Raw genomic sequence first — 20104 nt, forward strand, 5'->3', positions numbered from 1 at the left:
AATCTTAAAATTTTTATTATACCAAAGAGGGGTGTCAAAGGAATGAATAGAGGGCGAGAAATGTGCAGCAAGTGAGGAAAGAACTAAAGCCTTGGAATGAACAAGAGTAGGGAAGGACATGCGTTTAGGAGGCAAAGTGACCTGAATAGCTGAGAGGAGAGAGAATGGTGTACATTGGGCCAATTCTAAGGGACTCCAAGTCATACATGGTAAGTTAGAATCGGACAGAAAGGTCCAAATTTGTTTCAAAGAGAAAGCAGAGTGATATTGTCTAAGATCAGGGAAATTAACTCCTCCAAGATGTTTAGGGAGTTGAAGACGGGCCAATGAAATTCTGGGTTTACGATTGTTCCAGAGAAATTTAATAAGCTTGCTGTTAATCGTGCATAAGAAAGTGTTAGGGAGAGAGATAGGAAGCATGGAGAGGTAAAAGTTAATAATGGGGAGGAGCATCATTTTAATCGTAGCCAGTCTACCCCACTATGAAAGAAAAAGAGGAGACCAGCTATCAATAAGGGCCGTAATTTTCCTGAGAATTTCAGTGTGATTGAGTTTAATAAGGTCTTTAGGATTATTACAATATAAAATGCCGAGACATTTAATGTGAGAAGGGGTACATTCGAAACAAGAATCAATAAACATAGAGGGCAGACAAAATTTATTTAGAGGAAGGATTTCAGATTTATCAATGTTCAGTTTATAACCGGAGACACTTGCGCATGTAGTTAATAAGGAAAAAAAGGCCGGCAGGGAAACAGCGGGGTTGGAAATAAAAAGAAGGATATCATTGGCATAAGCGGTGAACTTAATGTCAGCGGTTTGAAAGTGGAACCCCGTTAATCCTTAGAACGTCTGATGGTCTCAAGGAAGGGTTCAAGAGCTAGGATAAAAAGAAGGGGAGAAAGGGGACAGCCCTGCCTAGTGCCTCTGAGAAGGGGGAAATACCGAGATTGACAGCCATTTACCTAGACCGATGTAGTAGGTGCAGAATATAAAAGTTTAACAAAGTTAATAGTAATGGGGCTGAATCCATGCCATTTCAGAGACCCAAATATGAAGTCCCAGCATACCCTATCAAACGCTTTTTCAGCATCTAAAGTGATAGCCGCGATAGGAGATTCGGATTTCGAGGCTAAGTGTATGATGTTAAGAAGAGTGCATGAATTATCCGTGATTGAGCGTCCCTTCACAAAACCAGATTGGTATATATTAACTAGGACATCGATTAGGATGGCGGACGGACTTGCGTCCGTCTGCCACCCCCGAGGTGGAGGGACCGTCCGCAGAGGCAGCGGCGTTCCCTCCATCAGAATTAGGATGTGACCGCCACCCTGGTGGTCACATCCCGTATAGTTAACATTGCGGCGGGTGCTGCTTAAAGCAGCACCCGCCGCAATGTTAAATATGCATGCTTTGCATTTGCATGCACAAAGCGGCAGGCACCGCGAGGTGCCTGCCGCTTTGTGCATGCAAATGCCCGTGTGCACCCCCCACCCCCCGACATGCTGGGGGCCCGCAAGGGCCCCCCAGATTCAAATCTCCACATGCTTTTACACGGCGGAAAATCCGCTGTGGAACAGCATGTTTGCACACACATCGTAATTTGGCTGCCGACACCGCCACCAAATTGTTGTCAACACCCCGCGGATCAGCGGCGGACGGACCTGCCGTCTGCCGCTGATCCCACCGCCATCATGATCTGGCTGGGGGTGTTTTCAGGGTCCATGGTGGTGAATCCGCATCCTCCGGGCCGGCGGTGGCTTCCACCGGCCCGGAGGATGCGGATTCACCGCAATCATAATCGACCCCTAAGTTAGGAATTACCTTATTAATACGGAGGGCAAGAGGTTTAACATATTTCTTACAATCTGTATTTATTAAGGAAATTGGTCTATAGTTCTTGCAGAAAGAGGGGTCTTTATCTTTTTTGGGTATTAGACACAACATTGCTTGAGTGAAAGAGCCCTGTGACTCGCCAGTAAGCAAAAAGGAGTTAATAAGAGACAAGAGATGAGGGATCATAAGCGCTTTAAAGTGTAGAAAAAATCGGACAGAAAAGCCATCCGGTCCTGGAGTTTTATCTTTAGGTAACAGGGCAAGTGCCTCCATGAGTTTGGTGGCCGAGATGGGAGCATCAAGAGAAGTAAGATCAGGACAGTGTTCAGGGGATTTAGGGATGTTTTGGAAGAAAGAATCAATAAGATAAGGAGATGGGTTTTTCTCAGGCGTATAGAGAGAGGAGTAATATCTTGAAAAGCAGTCAAGTATAGCGGAGTCTGAGAAGTGTAGAGTTTCTGAATCATCCTTGATGACTGCAATATTAGATTTTTGTTTCTTGATCTTAAGATAATTTGCTAAAGACCTACCAGCCTTATTACGACCACCATACATTTTAGAGTTAAATTTGAGAAGGATTTTGCTGGCCGAATCCAAAGAGAGTTTGTTGTATTGCATTTTGGCTTGAATAAGGAGAGGTAAAGTATCACAACAATTAGAAGTAAAATATTTATGCTCCACAGCTTTAATGTGTTTAAGTAGCGATAAAGAATGTGAAATAGCTTTCTTTTTTTTTCGGGACACAAAGTCAATGATGAAACCTCTGGCAGAGGCTTTGAAAGCTTCCCAGACAATGTGAAATTGCGAAACAGAGGCAAGATTCTGTTGAAAAAATCTCCTGGGCAAATGGGAGGAATTGGTCAGAAAATTACTGATCAAGAAGGAGGGAGTTGTTAAAGCGCCACCTTTTGGAAGCAGGAGAAGGAAGGGGATAGTCCATATCGAGAATGACAGGGGCATGATCAGATATCAGTATGCAACCAATCTCGACTTTAATCATAAATTGGAATGCAGATTGGGTAAGAAAGATATAGTCAATCCGTGAATGTGATTTGTGAACAGGGGAAAAGAAAGAGAATTCTAGGGTATAAGGGTGTGAAGTGCGCCAGGAATCTATTAATCCCCTATTGGTAATGGCTTTGGAAAAACCTTTCTGCATCCTGTTCGGGATATAACTGGTCTGGGATTTCTTATCAAGGAAAGGGTCCATAAGTTGGTTACAGTCCCCACCCAGGATTAAGTGTTCAGCTGCATGTGAAGAAAGGAAGGTGGAAAGATACCTCCAAAAAGAAAAATCCACGCCATTTGGACCATATACATTGCACAAAGATAACTGATGATTGTTAACTGTAACATCTAAATATAACCATCTACCATCAGTATCAAAAAATGTGTTCTGTAATAAAACCTTTAAAGATTTGTGAAACAAAATAATTACACCATTCTTATTGTTTACAGCAGGAGAGCAAAAGATCTCACAAACCCAATGTTTACGTAACATGGATACGTCTTCAAGTTTGAGGTGTGACTCTTGCAACAATGCAATTTGACAATTCAGCATAGCAAGGTGTGATAACACCCGTTGTCGTTTAATAGGATTACGTAATCCCTTAACATTCCACGTTATAATACGTAATCCTTTCATAAATAGGAGAAATAAGGAAATAGAGAGGTGAAAAAAGTTAGAAGGAGGGAAACCAATAATATTGAATATCGTAAAATTAGGAAAAGAACAAGTAGGAAGCAAGATCGAATAACTAGAGAGGGTATAAAAAGGAGAAATGGGTGGAGAAGTCGCACAACAAAAGAAAGAGCGTGTGTGGAGGAAAAATTCAAAAAATTATGAAAATAACAAGACAGCAAATGATAGAGGAAAATATGGTGAAGAAAAGAGAAGTCGGAGAGAACGTAAGAGGAACCATAGAAAGAAAAGGCAAGAGATAGGAAAGAGGAGAGAAAAGGGAGATAAAATCCCCCAAAAAGTGAAATCAAAGAAAAGATGACAAAAAGCCAAGCGGCTTTAGTCATAGAGGATAAATGACCAGAAAACATTAGAGTGGGAGAGGAGGCAGCGAAAAACCAGACACCACACGAGCAGGAAACTCAAACAAAAATTAGGTCACAGATACAATAATTATGATTTTAAAAAAAAGTATTTACAACAAGGGGTGGTGAGGGACAGAGTCTCTGAATTAAGCAGAATACTCTCAGCCAGTCAAGAGATCAGGGCTAGATCCAACACCGTTTTTTAGCTCATTGCACCATCCCAGTTTCAGAACCTGGCTGTATGCAAATTAGTCTGTCCCTGGCCCAGTGCATCATGGGAACAGGGCAGACCAGACTACAAAAGCCAATTCTTACACTGGGAAGGAAACAAGCTTTCGGGGACCGGTTTCTGGCATTACAGCCGTCTTCGGCCCGGCTTGCTTGAATCCTTATGGTGCAAAGAGCAAGGGACTCATGTCTGAGTATACCCTTCCACGCTTAGGGTGGACAAAAATATTTACAACAGGGGGTGGTGAGGGACAGAGTCTCTGAATTAAGCAGAATACTCTCACCCAGTCAAGAGATCAGGGCTAGATCCAACACCGTTTTTTAGCTCATTGCACCATCCCAGTTTCAGAACCTGGCTGTATGCAAATTAGTCTGTCCCTGGCCCAGTGCATCATGGGAACAGGGCAGACCAGACTACAAAAGCCAATTCTTACACTGGGAAGGAAACAAGCTTCCGGGAACCGGTTTCTGGCATTACAGCCGTCTTCGGCCCAGCTTGCTTGAATCCTGATGGTGCAATGAGCAAGGGACTCATGTCTGAGTATACCCTTCCACGCTTAGGGTGGACAAAAATATTTACAACAAGGGGTGGTGAGGGACAGAGTCTCTGAATTAAGCAGAATACTCTCACCCAGTCAAGAGATCAGGGCTAGATCCAACACCGTTTTTTAGCTCATTGCACCATCCCAGTTTCAGAACCTGGCTGTATGCAAATTAGTCTGTCCCTGGCCCAGTGCATCATGGGAACAGGGCAGACCAGACTACAAAAGCCAATTCTTACACTGGGAAGGAAACAAGCTTCCGTGGACCGGTTTCTGGCATTACAGCCGTCTTCGGCCCGGCTTGCTTGAATCCTGATGGTGCAATGAGCAAGGGACTCATGTCTGAGTATACCCTTCCACGCTTAGGGTGGACAAAAATATTAACAACATTAACAACAGATGCTCTGTCCATCACCACCCCCTTTTCTGAATCGTTTTGGCCACCACAAGCGTGGAAGCGTATGCTCAGATGTGAGTCCCTTGCTCACTGCACCATCAGGATTCAAGCAAGCCGGGCCGAAGACGTCTGTAATGCCAGAAACCGGTCCCCGGAAGCTTGTTTCCTTTCCAGTAAAGAATTGGCTTGGTAGTTTGGTCTGCCCTGTTCCCATGATGCACTGGGCCAGGGACAGACTAATTTGCATGTAGCCAGGTTCTGAACTGGGATGGTGCAGTGAGCTAAAAAACGGTGATGGATCAAGCCCTGATCTTTTGACTGGGTATGAGTGTTCTGCTTAATTCAGATGCTCTGTCCATCACCACCCCCTTTTCTGAATCGTTTTGGCCACCACAAGCGTGGAAGGGTATGCTCAGATGTGAGTCCCTTGCTCACTGCACCATCAGGATTCAAGCAAGCCGGGCCGAAGACGGCTGTAATGCCAGAAACCGGTCCCCGGAAGCTTGTTTCCTTTCCAGTAAAGAATTGGCTTGGTAGTTTGGTCTGCCCTGTTCCCATGATGCACTGGGCCAGGGACAGACTAATTTGCATGTAGCCAGGTTCTGAACTGGGATGGTGCAGTGAGCTAAAAAACGGTGATGGATCAAGCCATGATCTTTTGACTGGGTATGAGTGTTCTGCTTAATTCAGATGCTCTGTCCATCACCACCCCCTTTTCTGAATCGTTTTGGCCACCACAAGCGTGGAAGGGTATGCTCAGATGTGAGTCCCTTGCTCACTGCACCATCCGGATTCAAGCAAGCCGGGCCGAAGACGGCTGTAATGCCAGAAACCGGTCCCCGGAAGCTTGTTTCCTTTCCAGTAAAGAATTGGCTTGGTAGTTTGGTCTGCCCTGTTCCCATGATGCACTGGGCCAGGGACAGACTAATTTGCATGTAGCCAGGTTCTGAACTGGGATGGTGCAGTGAGCTAAAAAATGGTGATGGATCAAGCCCTGATCTTTTGACTGGGTATGAGTGTTCTGCTTAATTCAGATGCTCTGTCCATCACCACCCCCTTTTCTGAATCGTTTTGGCCACCACAAGCGTGGAAGGGTATGCTCAGATGTGAGTCCCTTGCTCACTGCACCATCAGGATTCAAGCAAGCCGGGCCGAAGACGGCTGTAATGCCAGAAACCGGTCCACGGAAGCTTGTTTCCTTTCCAGTAAAGAATTGGCTTGGTAGTTTGGTCTGCCCTGTTCCCATGATGCACTGGGCCAGGGACAGACTAATTTGCATGTAGCCAGGTTCTGAACTGGGATGGTGCAGTGAGCTAAAAAACGGTGATGGATCAAGCCCTGATCTTTTGACTGGGTATGAGTGTTCTGCTTAATTCAGATGCTCTGTCCATCACCACCCCCTTTTCTGAATCGTTTTGGCCACCACAAGCGTGGAAGGGTATGCTCAGATGTGAGTCCCTTGCTCACTGCACCATCAGGATTCAAGCAAGCCGGGCCGAAGACGGCTGTAATGCCAGAAAACGGTCCCCGGAAGCTTGTTTCCTTTCCAGTAAAGAATTGGCTTGGTAGTTTGGTCTGCCCTGTTCCCATGATGCACTGGGCCAGGGACAGACTAATTTGCATGTAGCCAGGTTCTGAACTGGGATGGTGCAGTGAGCTAAAAAACGGTGATGGATCAAGCCCTGATCTTTTGACTGGGTATGAGTGTTCTGCTTAATTCAGATGCTCTGTCCATCACCACCCCCTTTTCTGAATCGTTTTGGCCACCACAAGCGTGGAAGGGTATGCTCAGATGTGAGTCCCTTGCTCACTGCACCATCAGGATTCAAGCAAGCCGGGCCGAAGACGGCTGTAATGCCAGAAACCGGTCCCCGGAAGCTTGTTTCCTTTCCAGTAAAGAATTGGCTTGGTAGTTTGGTCTGCCCTGTTCCCATGATGCACTGGGCCAGGGACAGACTAATTTTCATGTAGCCAGGTTCTGAACTGGGATGGTGCAGTGAGCTAAAAAACGGTGATGGATCAAGCCCTGATCTTTTGACTGGGTATGAGTGTTCTGCTTAATTCAGATGCTCTGTCCATCACCACCCCCTTTTCTGAATCGTTTTGGCCACCACAAGCGTGGAAGGGTATGCTCAGATGTGAGTCCCTTGCTCACTGCACCATCAGGATTCAAGCAAGCCGGGCCGAAGACGGCTGTTATGCCAGAAACCGGTCCCCGGAAGCTTGTTTCCTTTCCAGTAAAGAATTGGCTTGGTAGTTTGGTCTGCCCTGTTCCCATTATGCACTGGGCCAGGGACAGACTAATTTGCATGTAGCCAGGTTCTGAACTGGGATGGTGCAGTGAGCTAAAAAACGGTGATGGATCAAGCCCTGATCTTTTGACTGGGTATGAGTGTTCTGCTTAATTCAGATGCTCTGTCCATCACCACCCCCTTTTCTGAATCGTTTTGGCCACCACAAGCGTGGAAGCGTATGCTCAGATGTGAGTCCCTTGCTCACTGCACCATCAGGATTCAAGCAAGCCGGGCCGAAGACGTCTGTAATGCCAGAAACCGGTCCCCGGAAGCTTGTTTCCTTTCCAGTAAAGAATTGGCTTGGTAGTTTGGTCTGCCCTGTTCCCATGATGCACTGGGCCAGGGACAGACTAATTTGCATGTAGCCAGGTTCTGAACTGGGATGGTGCAGTGAGCTAAAAAACGGTGATGGATCAAGCCCTGATCTTTTGACTGGGTATGAGTGTTCTGCTTAATTCAGATGCTCTGTCCATCACCACCCCCTTTTCTGAATCGTTTTGGCCACCACAAGCGTAGAAGGGTATGCTCAGATGTGAGTCCCGTGCTCACTGCACCATCAGGATTCAAGCAAGTCGGGCCGAAGATGGCTGTAATGCCAGAAACCGGTCCCCGGAAGCTTGTTTCCTTTCCAGTAAAGAATTGGCTTGGTAGTTTGGTCTGCCCTGTTCCCATGATGCACTGGGCCAGGGACAGACTAATTTGCATTTAGCCAGGTTCTGAACTGGGATGGTGCAGTGAGCTAAAAAACGGTGATGGATCAAGCCATGATCTTTTGACTGGGTATGAGTGTTCTGCTTAATTCAGATGCTCTGTCCATCACCACCCCCTTTTCTGAATCGTTTTGGCCACCACAAGCGTGGAAGGGTATGCTCAGATGTGAGTCCCTTGCTCACTGCACCATCCGGATTCAAGCAAGCCGGGCCGAAGACGGCTGTAATGCCAGAAACCGGTCCCCGGAAGCTTGTTTCCTTTCCAGTAAAGAATTGGCTTGGTAGTTTGGTCTGCCCTGTTCCCATGATGCACTGGGCCAGGGACAGACTAATTTGCATGTAGCCAGGTTCTGAACTGGGATGGTGCAGTGAGCTAAAAAACGGTGATGGATCAAGCCCTGATCTTTTGACTGGGTATGAGTGTTCTGCTTAATTCAGATGCTCTGTCCATCACCACCCCCTTTTCTGAATCGTTTTGGCCACCACAAGCGTGGAAGGGTATGCTCAGATGTGAGTCCCTTGCTCACTGCACCATCAGGATTCAAGCAAGCCGGGCCGAAGACGGCTGTAATGCCAGAAACCGGTCCCCGGAAGCTTGTTTCCTTTCCAGTAAAGAATTGGCTTGGTAGTTTGGTCTGCCCTGTTCCCATGATGCACTGGGCCAGGGACAGACTAATTTGCATGTAGCCAGGTTCTGAACTGGGATGGTGCAGTGAGCTAAAAAACGGTGATGGATCAAGCCCTGATCTTTTGACTGGGTATGAGTGTTCTGCTTAATTCAGATGCTCTGTCCATCACCACCCCCTTTTCTGAATCGTTTTGGCCACCACAAGCGTGGAAGGGTATGCTCAGATGTGAGTCCCTTGCTCACTGCACCATCAGGATTCAAGCAAGCCGGGCCGAAGACGGCTGAAATGCCAGAAAACGGTCCCCGGAAGCTTGTTTCCTTTCCAGTAAAGAATTGGCTTGGTAGTTTGGTCTGCCCTGTTCCCATGATGCACTGGGCCAGGGACAGACTAATTTGCATGTAGCCAGGTTCTGAACTGGGATGGTGCAGTGAGCTAAAAAACGGTAATGGATCAAGCCCTGATCTTTTGACTGGGTATGAGTGTTCTGCTTAATTCAGATGCTCTGTCCATCACCACCCCCTTTTCTGAATCGTTTTGGCCACCACAAGCGTGGAAGGGTATGCTCAGATGTGAGTCCCTTGCTCACTGCACCATCAGGATTCAAGCAAGCCGGGCCGAAGACGGCTGTAATGCCAGAAACCGGTCCCCGGATGCTTGTTTCCTTTCCAGTAAAGAATTGGCTTGGTAGTTTGGTCTGCCCTGTTCCCATGATGCACTGGGCCAGGGACAGACTAATTTGCATGTAGCCAGGTTCTGAACTGGGATGGTGCAGTGAGCTAAAAAACGGTGATGGATCAAGCCCTGATCTTTTGACTGGGTATGAGTGTTCTGCTTAATTCAGATGCTCTGTCCATCACCACCCCCTTTTTTTAATCGTTTTGGCCACCACAAGCGTGGAAGGGTATGCTCAGATGTGAGTCCCTTGCTCACTGCACCATCAGGATTCAAGCAAGCCGGGCCGAAGACGGCTGTAATGCCAGAAACCGGTCCCCGGAAGCTTGTTTCCTTTCCAGTAAAGAATTGGCTTGGTAGTTTGGTCTGCCCTGTTCCCATGATGCACTGGGCCAGGGACAGACTAATTTGCATGTAGCCAGGTTCTGAACTGGGATGGTGCAGTGAGCTAAAAAACGGTGATGGATCAAGCCCTGATCTTTTGACTGGGTATGAGTGTTCTGCTTAATTCAGATGCTCTGTCCATCACCACCCCCTTTTCTGAATCGTTTTGGCCACCACAAGCGTGGAAGGGTATGCTCAGATGTGAGTCCCTTGCTCACTGCACCATCAGGATTCAAGCAAGCCGGGCCGAATACGGCTGTAATGCCAGAAACCGGTCCCCGGAAGCTTGTTTCCTTTCCAGTAAAGAATTGGCTTGGTAGTTTGGTCTGCTCTGTTCCCATGATGCACTGGGCCAGGGACAGACTAATTTGCATGTAGCCAGGTTCTGAACTGGGATGGTGCAGTGAGCTAAAAAACGGTGATGGATCAAGCCCTGATCTTTTGACTGGGTATGAGTGTTCTGCTTAGTTCAGATGCTCTGTCCATCACCACCCCCTTTTCTGAATCGTTTTGGCCACCACAAGCGTGGAAGGGTATGCTCAGATGTGAGTCCCTTGCTCACTGCACCATCAGGATTCAAGCAAGCCGGGCCGAAGACGGCTGTAATGCCAGAAACCGGTCCCCGGAAGCTTGTTTCCTTTCCAGTAAAGAATTGGCTTGGTAGTTTGGTCTGCCCTGTTCCCATGATGCACTGGGCCAGGGACAGACTAATTTGCATGTAGCCAGGTTCTGAACTGGGATGGTGCAGTGAGCTAAAAAACGGTGATGGATCAAGCCCTGAACTTTTGACTGGGTATGAGTGTTCTGCTTAATTCAGATGCTCTGTCCATCACCACCCCCTTTTCTGAATCGTTAAAAAAAAAGTAGGTAGAAAAAAGTCAGAAGACTAACTGTAACCGAGAAAGACATAGGAAGGGAACTTCCCACATAATTAGGATGGGATGGCAGCGAAAAGGGTTGCACAATACAGACATCAGGGCGACACGAAAAAAAAGGGATGTACAACAAAACTGTAAGGGTGGGACCTGCAAACAAGACGAAAAGAGCAGAGAACTAGTTACAACAAAAAACAAAATATGAAGAAAAGCATCTTAACAATACAAAACATGAAACAAGAAAACAGATAAACTAAGGTTTGTTGAGTTCCATGAGTTCTTCCTTGTGGGTGTGAATGAATTTTCGAAGGTCAGCAGGATCATCAAAGCTGAAGGACCGTTCTTTACAAGTTACTTTGAAGAAGCAAGGATGAGTCAGGCCGTATCGAGCATTCATCGATCGAAAAGCAGGTCTCAGGCCCAGGACTTCTTTCCGTCGGGCAGCAGTTAATTTGGAAACATCTTGGGTAAGAAATATTTTATGACCAGAGCATCTGCTTGTGTTGTTTGGCGGAATGAAAAATCGACATAAGGTCTGAGTAGAGCAGGAAGTAGGCAATAATACCTCTTGGTTTAGAAGTCGATGATGAGTCCTTTGGACCAAGGCGATGAGCCCTCTGATTATTAACATCCATGTGCTTGGGGATACCAGTAATCGGAAGTACTTTAGTCTTCAAAAATTGGATAATGTCAGACCCTTCAGATACCTCCAGAATACCATAAATGCGCAGATTGTAGCGCCTGTTATGATTTTCCAAATCCTCTGAGGTTTTCTTGAGTTGGTCGATCTCCTTGGTAAGGCTGGCGACCTTTGCAACAACATCCTGAGCATCACTGACCTTTTGCTCCACATCCGTCAGTCTCATACCCATACTTGACCATTTTCAATCTAGTCTTTGAAGAGTTGTAGCAGTATCCGTCATGAATGGACGGATGAGGCGCAACTCCTCCACAATATCATCCAAAGTAACAGGAAGCGGAGATTTCGACGGAGATGGAGGGTCTTATTTGAGGCGCTTAGTAGTTGCAAGGGTCTTTACGAATGCCAGGAGCAGTGCCATGAGCCTTAGTGGTATGTGATGAATCCATTTTGAATACGTAAAGACAAAGGAGCTGAAGAAAAGGCAAAGCAGGAACCAATTGCCAGTGACGTCGAACAATATTGACAGTAAAAGAGATAGTGTGAGGCAATAAACAGCTGGACCAAGCTCTGACAAAAAATGGGAGCAAGAAACGCTGTATTCAAAAGCCACAGTGAGCAGAGGAAATCAATAAATTAAGTCCCATGGAATAAGGCGCCAAACAGAAAGTAAGAAAAGCCAGCCGCCAAAATATCACCAGAGAAGGCAAAGAAACATGGCGCCAATTGAGTTTGAGCCGCTACTGTAGATGCATACCTGAGGTAAATTGTGAGAGGCAAAGCGGAGGAACGATTAATAGTTCAGAGCCCATCGCCACACGTCCCAAATAAAAGAAGCAAGACCTCGAATCCAGATGTTTAGCAAAAAAAAAACAGGAGCCATGAAGCACAGAGATAGCGGCAAGAAAAAAAAAAGCAGCGTGAAAAAAAACAAAAAATGGCGGCCGCAAGGCAGAGATAGATAAAATGACACTTAACTCACTCAAAATGCCACATTTGAAAACGAAAGCTTGCCCATAGGTAGTGGGATGCTTCCGACGGCGGAATCAGCCGTTACTTCCCAGGAACGCCGCCGCAAAATCAGCCCTTCGTGAACGAGCGCTGCTCGTCGTCACGGAGCTCCTCAAGTAGCGGCCATCTTGGTTCGCCGCACAGCGCGTCTCCCTGAGGCTGTTTTTAATTGGCACACTGGAAGAAGGTGGAGAAATCAGAGCAAAGTCAACGCACTCTGAGGAAAAGGCCAGGTCTTGATTGTACTGAATCAGGCACGTCCTCACAAAGGTGCACCCATTGCAAAAATGCTCAGTAGGTAACCTTAATTCAATTATGTTTACTTAAGCTTTTGTTCTAGAAGCCATGAAAGTAAAGGGGCGCAGCCCCAGCGCCCATATACAGGAGCCGCTGCTGGCACACTCTTGAACTCCGGCCATTTCACACCTGCTGGTTCAGTTAAGACTGGTTACGGGACTTTCAGCCCTGGGGATCTTGCTGCTAGTTTGGCGCGATATTGCTGAAACACTACTGGCTTTAAGTTAGAGTTATAGTGGACTATTGGTACCCGGACTACTAGTGGTGCATTCCCTGGATGTTACTAATAGTGAATGGGGAATAACCACGATCACCAACACGAGGACTGGGTGGGACAGGGAACGTCAAACAAATACTAGACCCGCGACCTCAGGGAAGGACTCTAATTATGTATGTGTGTGGATAGCAAAAAAAAATTAAATATTTCTCTTTTTTCATAAAAGTATTTGGCTTGACACTGATTGATTGCTGCTGCTGCTGCTGAGTGCATTTTGAGTTGGGGGACTGTGTTCACTATCAAGCATCCATCGCCACCCCAAGGGAGCCGTGGATTGCTCAGACCACGCAATTCTGGGTGTTAAGTGAAATAGGGGTATTTGGTTCAGTTGCTCAGTAGGTTGGCTCCCGGAACATCAGGAGTAAAAGGCCTCATTGATCCTGATTGGGCCCAATATCCCCTTTGTGCCCTGTGGCCCTCTGAAACAGGTTCCGACAAATGTCCATTCACTACTTTGTCTTCATTCTCTCTTAATGGTTCTCAAGTCTATTACAACTTTTTTTTGTTTCACATAAATGACATTTTAATTCATGTTTTCTCTTCTAGAACATTACCAATACCAAAATGCTCACTGCAGACCAGGCCACTTCCTTAGGCAGTCTGGTCTGTACATTTGGTAAAGCAGAAATAAGTGATCTTCCCAGCAACATCTTTGAAGAGATGCTTCCTCAGTTCATGTCCTGCAAAAGGTTTGAAGAATCAGCTAAAGAGGCGATGAGACAGAAGATCTTGGCAACATCCAAGTAAGTGAGACTCTACCTCTCTCCCCTCCCCCTCTCAGAATCTGCGCTTGTGTCTTCTACTGGAGAGTAAAGGGGTTTGAGCAGAGGAGTGACATTGGGAAGATTGCTATGACTCCAAATCTACGGCGTAAAACTGATCACTTAGATTGATGTTATTTAATTGTGCTTTTCAGTCTTCTGGAAAGGACTGCATTGGAAACTCTAGTGAGAATTGTCAGAATTCTACCCATATCTAATGAATTCCCATCAAACTAGAAAATTGGCTTAAGTAGAAACTGCTCATCCCTTTTATAGTGAAATAAAAATTATGTTTTCTCCCGAAAATTGTGTATACATTTGCTTGCTATCCAAACCAGGATCTGAGTCAGCCACTGGCCTTTTTGTAACAAACAGATGGGCAAAAACAAATACATTCGATAGAACATCGTATATTATAATTGATTACAATGACTGTGTGAATAGCAAAGGATTAGGATTAAAATCATCGGTAGCAAGTTGATATTAAGAGAGCAAAATTAATTTACAAATGTTAGCTTTGATGGGCCAGCGTTGAATTTTTGCACGCCTCTGCCTGAGTTCATGTTATACAGAGTGGAAGAGTTAATAAGGGGAGTAGTCGCAGGACTTGTGCTTTGGTGTTAGGTGCGTTCTTTCTTGCAACCACCAAAGGTTTATTGATTTTCCATTCAGGGCAGAAAATGGACCACTAAACGTCAACATATTAAAAGTGGGATACTTACAATGTGTTGGTTTGTGCCAAGCCGTGAGGGTTTCCTTCCACTTTCGAATCCCTATCTCTTGGCCCAATCTCTCACTGAGATGCAGCATCCTGATCAGTTTGTTTTTATAAAGTCTCCTGCAAGATTCTTTTGGCCTCTGCTATAATCCCGGGTCCTTTTCAGAAGGCCAGAGTGTGCACCCCTCCCCGCTCCTCCCACTCCCCTGCATGCTGTTCAACCTCACAAGATATTTTCTAAGAAACAAAGCATTGTTTCAAATGTTGTAGGATTTATGTCAACTATAGGCACAAGGTTGCTTCTATTGATCATAAATTGCTTAAATATGAATCTACTAATGTAGGAACAGATTTTGTTTACAGACTTCCCTCCAGTTACCATGTGTTGCTAATTTTCTAAGCCCCTTTTGCATATTTCCTATTTGCCAATCACTCCCACTCTCAACTTCTGGGTGTTGGAACTCTTATTTCTATATAATTTGTGAGTCAATGCCTCCTCTGTGCCCTTGGCTTACTTATGCTGAGTTGCCTTTCTGCAGTGTTCACGGACTCGTTACCTTCCACTGGATTATGTGGGCTTAGGTCATTTTCCAATCCAAAGGCTAATAATTGCTACCTTTTTAAGAGCTTTAAATATGCCACTGTAACTTCACAAGGAGAAACTGAGGGATTGTTGATTCTAAAATATTGATCACTTGTCTGCATTATTGTAGATCTGCTCTGGTTGTGTGGCATATCTGCTTAACATAATTACTCAAAGGTTTAAGTGATTTTTCCCCATTCCTGACCCATTTTATTTCAGATAGGGCAAACAGCACATGCACACTAGATTTTACTAAGAGGTCAAGGTACCCAAATGTGTTCCCACTGCCAGTGCTCCAGTCTGGACATTTTACTGTCATTCTCAGGATTTCTGCACCCAGGTGCAGAAGGGATGTGTTACACGTAAAGCCATATGATTCCAATTTTCGTACTGGTTTCTTTGAATAACTTTGAAACCCCAAACGTATTTTCCACAAGAACTGAAGAAAATGTTTATGGAAGATGAATAGGCTTGTGTAGGTAATTGTGCGGACATCAAGCTCAATTAATTTTCCATGCAGGTGTGACTTGGGTTTATTATACTCCTTTCTTCTTTCACCCTGAATGGATAGTGCAGCAAGTTAGTCATGGGGAAATTGTGAAATTAAACTAAAGGCAAGATAAACCTCAACTTGGCCAATATTAGCATCTCCAACCACGCAGCATATCCCTACCTGACCTTGTAAGAATCTTTCTTTTCAGTCCCTACCTTCTGGGGATCCTTTAAGTCCTTGCATTCAGGCTATCTATTCCATTGTACTTTTGGCAGTGTTTTTGCCTTCATACTAATCTCGGAGACAAGTTTCACCTCACCTAAGGCTTGTTCTGACCTACTGACTTTGGGCAATGCTGCACCTAGTGGGCTACGTGATGAAGTGTTTGCCCTTTCCTGTAGTGTCCTCCATTTCTTATATAAAGGAGACTCTGGTTTCCAGAAATATGGCTTAGTGTGCATTATCAGATTTGCCCTTTTCTTCAGGGTCACCCGCAAACTTTTTTGCTTACACCCTTCCTGGTTTCCGAATTTCGTTTTTGTTGGCATTAGGACTCTGGTCACTGCTAACCAGTGCTAAAGTGCGAGTCTTCTCTCTCCCTGTAATGTTGTGTTATTGGCTTACACCTGATTGGCATATTTAAATTAATTATTAGTCCCTAGTTTATGGTACTACTTGTACCCAGTGCCTGTAAGTTAAATACTGCTAGTGGGCCTACATCGTTTATTGTCCTTCCTACTTAAGTAGCACTTTAAAACATGTATCAGGTCTACCATTGCAGCCTGTAGTACAGTTTAAAAGGTGCCAATAAACCTTCTTTATTAAAACACATCGGTCACCCCTAAGGTAGGCCAAACACAGCCCATACGACAGAATGCAATATATTTAAAAAGTAGGCCATTTGTTTTTTTTGTTTCACATGTCTTGGTGTTGAAAATCTCTGAAATTTGCTTTTTACTACTGCCTATCTTTCCTATTGGATAAAATTGGGTTATCTTATTTCATTTAAGAAATGCTAACATTTGATTGAGGAAAAGGTATGAATGTCAAGCATGAATTGTAATTTAATATCCTCTTTAATAGTAAAGTGGGATTTTGTATTCCTGTAGATATCAATTTCAGGAAATGCAACTGTGAGACCAGGAAAGTTGACTGAAGGACAACATGAAGCATTCTCTTTTCTTAAATAAAACAATGTCGCTGATAAGGCGCCTTAAATAAACGATTAATACATTTCTTGTATCAGAGCACATTGTTTAATAAACTTCACCTTGTAAAAATATACCATACCAAGGGCCCGATGTAGGTGGCTCATTACCGGTTGGTAAACCCGAAATTTGGTAAATTTCAGGCTTACCAACCGGTATTGAGCCATTTGCTATGTAGGTGATGATTCGGTATACCGAATCGGTATTTACAGATTCTGTATTTACCGAATCATTATTTACCGATTCGGTATTTACCAAATAGGTAAATGGTATGTAGTAAGCACATTTAAGAGTGCTTATGTGATTTAAGGAAGGATTCGGTATTTACCACCAACTATAAGTTGGTGGTAAATACCAAATGCCTTTGAAAATGCAGATCTGTACATTTTCAACTGTGCCATGTGGCAGACATACATGCCCTTAGCGCATGTATGTGTGCCACATGTGCACACAAGCACGATTATGGGGTGCAACAGGGTGTCAAAGTGACACCCTGCCACCCTTCAATGTGTTCCCCCTTTTACCAAATCGGTAATTCCTATGGGCCTCCAGTTAAATACCGATTCGGTAATTACCGAATCTTACCGATTCGGTAATACTTACCGAATAAATACCTACATGCCAGTTACCGATTCTAAAATACCGAATCAGTAAAATTCGGTATTTTAGAATCGTCGTGGAGTTCTATAGAGCCTTGGAGAAAAGATGCTGCAGGCGACCAGGAGAGAAGAGTCCGGTTGGATCCAAGGGTGGATCGAGGCTGAAGAGTACCTGAAATCCGAGGGGAAAGAGTCTGGGTCACTAGCCACTGACCAGGAAGGAACCAGAAGGGAACCAGGCGATGTCGGGAAGCAATCAGGTGATGTTGTGAAGCTTGTCTCTGCAGCCACGTGGACCAGGAGGTTTTGACGACAACCAGGAGCTGGATACATACTGTCCCACAAAAGCTCTCGCTGTCGGCGGTGTCGGTTCTTGATTTGTAGTCAACAGGCCTTGGCAAATGCAACCCATGCAGGAAACAAAGATGGCTTCTTACTCAGGCAAGCAAGGACTTAGGGGCTTCTCCTTCGTAGGGAAGCAAGGGCCAGTCTGGAGCAACGAGACCAGTGGTGTAGATTTCGGGTTTCATCATCACAGAGGCCACTAGCCAACGGGCAAGTGACCGGACAGACGCGTTGAGCAGGAAAATGCAAAAGGGCCCCACGCAGCACTCGGTGAGTGTGGAGAGGTGATCTTCGGTGTAGTTGGTGCTCGGCGCTGGGGCTTCTCAATCCCTAATGCACAACTTCGAGGGTGCCTCAGAAGTTGCACGGAAAGCAATTCGCTGGCTTTCCAAGATGGCCGGTCCCACGTCTCTCGTCACCTCCATGGGTCTCAGCTTAGCTGTGGCTGTGGATCAGGCTGTTGGATGTCTGGAAGTCCGGGTCTTGTCAGGCTCTGTATTTGAGCTCCGGCGTGAGCAACAACAAAGCAAACTGTTGAGCGCTTGATGGTGCCTGCTTGCACAGGGTGGTCACTCCTTGACCACAAGGGAGATTTTTCAGTCTTCTACGTCGAGTAGGATGTCGAAGGTCCAGAGTTTCATATCAGAGTTTCAGTCAAGATATATCTAAAGTCTAAGGACACAGCTCCTACCTATATACCAAATCTAGGGGCTGGATTACCTGCTAGGTCCCTCCTATGGGTGGGACCCAGGAAGGGGGTGGTTACACCCCTTTCCCTTTGTCCAGTTTCATGCCAGAGCTGGGGCTGGAGTGCCCCAGCACCGGTTTGAACTGGACTATGCATGGGACACCTTGTGTGCCCCAGGCAGTGTCTCCTTTCATTCAGCCCTCCCTGCCCCAATACACTATAGCCTGTCTGGGGTGGTGCTAGCACCTCCCTGTGACAGGAAACCTATTGTCCCAGCCTCCCTCACTGGAAGGACTCCCAGCAGCAGGAGGTCAGACTTGTGTCTGTGGCAGCAGCATCCATTTTGTGATGCTGAGGCTCTGGTTAACTTTAACCGGGATTAATGGAAGTAACATGTCTTCTCCCTCTAGAAGGGTGGAGTGCTACCCCCGTCACCAGAACTGGCGAGGGGGTAGTATTCCAAAGCGTATGACACCTTACACGACATGTTTTGATAAAGGCAAACCAAAGTTAGCAATAACCGCGAGGATTATAATGCACTGAAGAGTATATGCTATGGAAATATCGTAGAACAGCTATAAGGACATGGTTCCGAAAGCTGTAGACAGGCTCAGCTCATGCTAGAGCACCATCTCACATAAAACCAAGCAATCTGCCTCCAGGATTGTTAAGGCCTGCCGTAGGAGTGACTTATAGGTGCATATGTGTCTCTATATATTAGTAGGTATAGGATTACTACACCTAAGCAAGGGGTGATTACACAACCTTGCCCCCGCTGAGTGATCAGCCAGTTGTGTCAGTTTGGATGGCCAGCCAGGGGTGGAAAAAGATATGCTGCAGCCCCTTGTAGGCCTTGGATGCTCCTATGCCCTGGGTACCTATAGTACACTATTCAGGGGCTCATAAGGTGACCCAATATCCAATTAGTTATGTACCTAAGGTACATGGAGTCGATTTTATAGAGAGAGCAGATAGCCTGGGGCCCTGATTAGCAGGATCCCAGGCCAACTAAGTCAAAAACCAGCTAAACACAAGGCAAAAAATCTGGGGTAACCATAGTCAGGTATCCACCTTCCTACACACGGTCGTTCCCCAACTGCTCTTTTGTCATTAATGGTGTGTGCTTAATGCATCACGACTGGGTACTCCAGAGGCAGTGTTTAAGCAGCTTGATCTTTTTTGTGCAAGTATCTAATCCATATACAAGGCAGTAGCTCAGAATCCATATACAAGACAATGACTCATGACATTTTTCATAGATGAGAAGTATTTCTCACTTTTGAAAAGACTGGAGACCCCTGATCTAATTTGTGCTGGGACAGTATCACAAAGTAGTGTAGCCCTGGCTGGGCTCTGTGCTCAACATAAGTGGCACAAAATGCAAAGGCAAGCTGACTCCAGTGATGCACAGCCCACACCTAAAGTTATCACAGCGGCAGCACTGCTTGGAAGGGGCAGATCATCAATTCTGTAAACTAGCCTCTCCACAACTGATTCACCATCAAGAATGTCACTAAGGGTACTTCAGTCAGCTCTCTCATCATGCACGAAGCAAAAGCCGCGAGCTAGGCAAATGTTGAAACAAGCGCTCCATGGCAAGCTGCATCACTCAAATGCTGTGTACAAGTTAACAACAAATGAGGATGCACAATCTTAGAAATAGGATTTCTGTGGCTAGGGCAATCGCCTAAGCCAGGCAGAAACCACCACTCTAGTCAGGGCAAGGGAGTTACACACTGAAGATAACCCCTGCTCACCCCCTTGGTAGCTTGGCACGAGCAGTCAGGCTTATCCCAGAGGCAATGTATAAAGCGTTTGTGCAACACACTCACACAGCAGTGACACACAAGGCAAACCACAAAAGAAACTCC

At 45.7% G+C, this 20104-nt stretch overlaps 1 protein-coding gene across 1 annotated transcript in view; it reads left to right on the top strand.

Annotated features, from left to right (window-relative positions):
* The window catches only part of LOC144824950 (otoancorin-like), a 559576-nt gene that overhangs the window by 359160 nt on the left and 180312 nt on the right, over nucleotides 1–20104 (top strand). The window contains exon 15 of the mRNA XM_078683892.1: nucleotides 13385–13581. Coding sequence (XP_078540018.1) covers nucleotides 13385–13581 — 197 coding nt within the window. The remainder of the gene's footprint in view (nucleotides 1–13384; nucleotides 13582–20104) is intronic.

This window comes from Lissotriton helveticus, chromosome 3_1 (assembly GCF_964261635.1).
Source record: "Lissotriton helveticus chromosome 3_1, aLisHel1.1, whole genome shotgun sequence".
Taxonomy (NCBI): domain Eukaryota; kingdom Metazoa; phylum Chordata; class Amphibia; order Caudata; family Salamandridae; genus Lissotriton; species Lissotriton helveticus.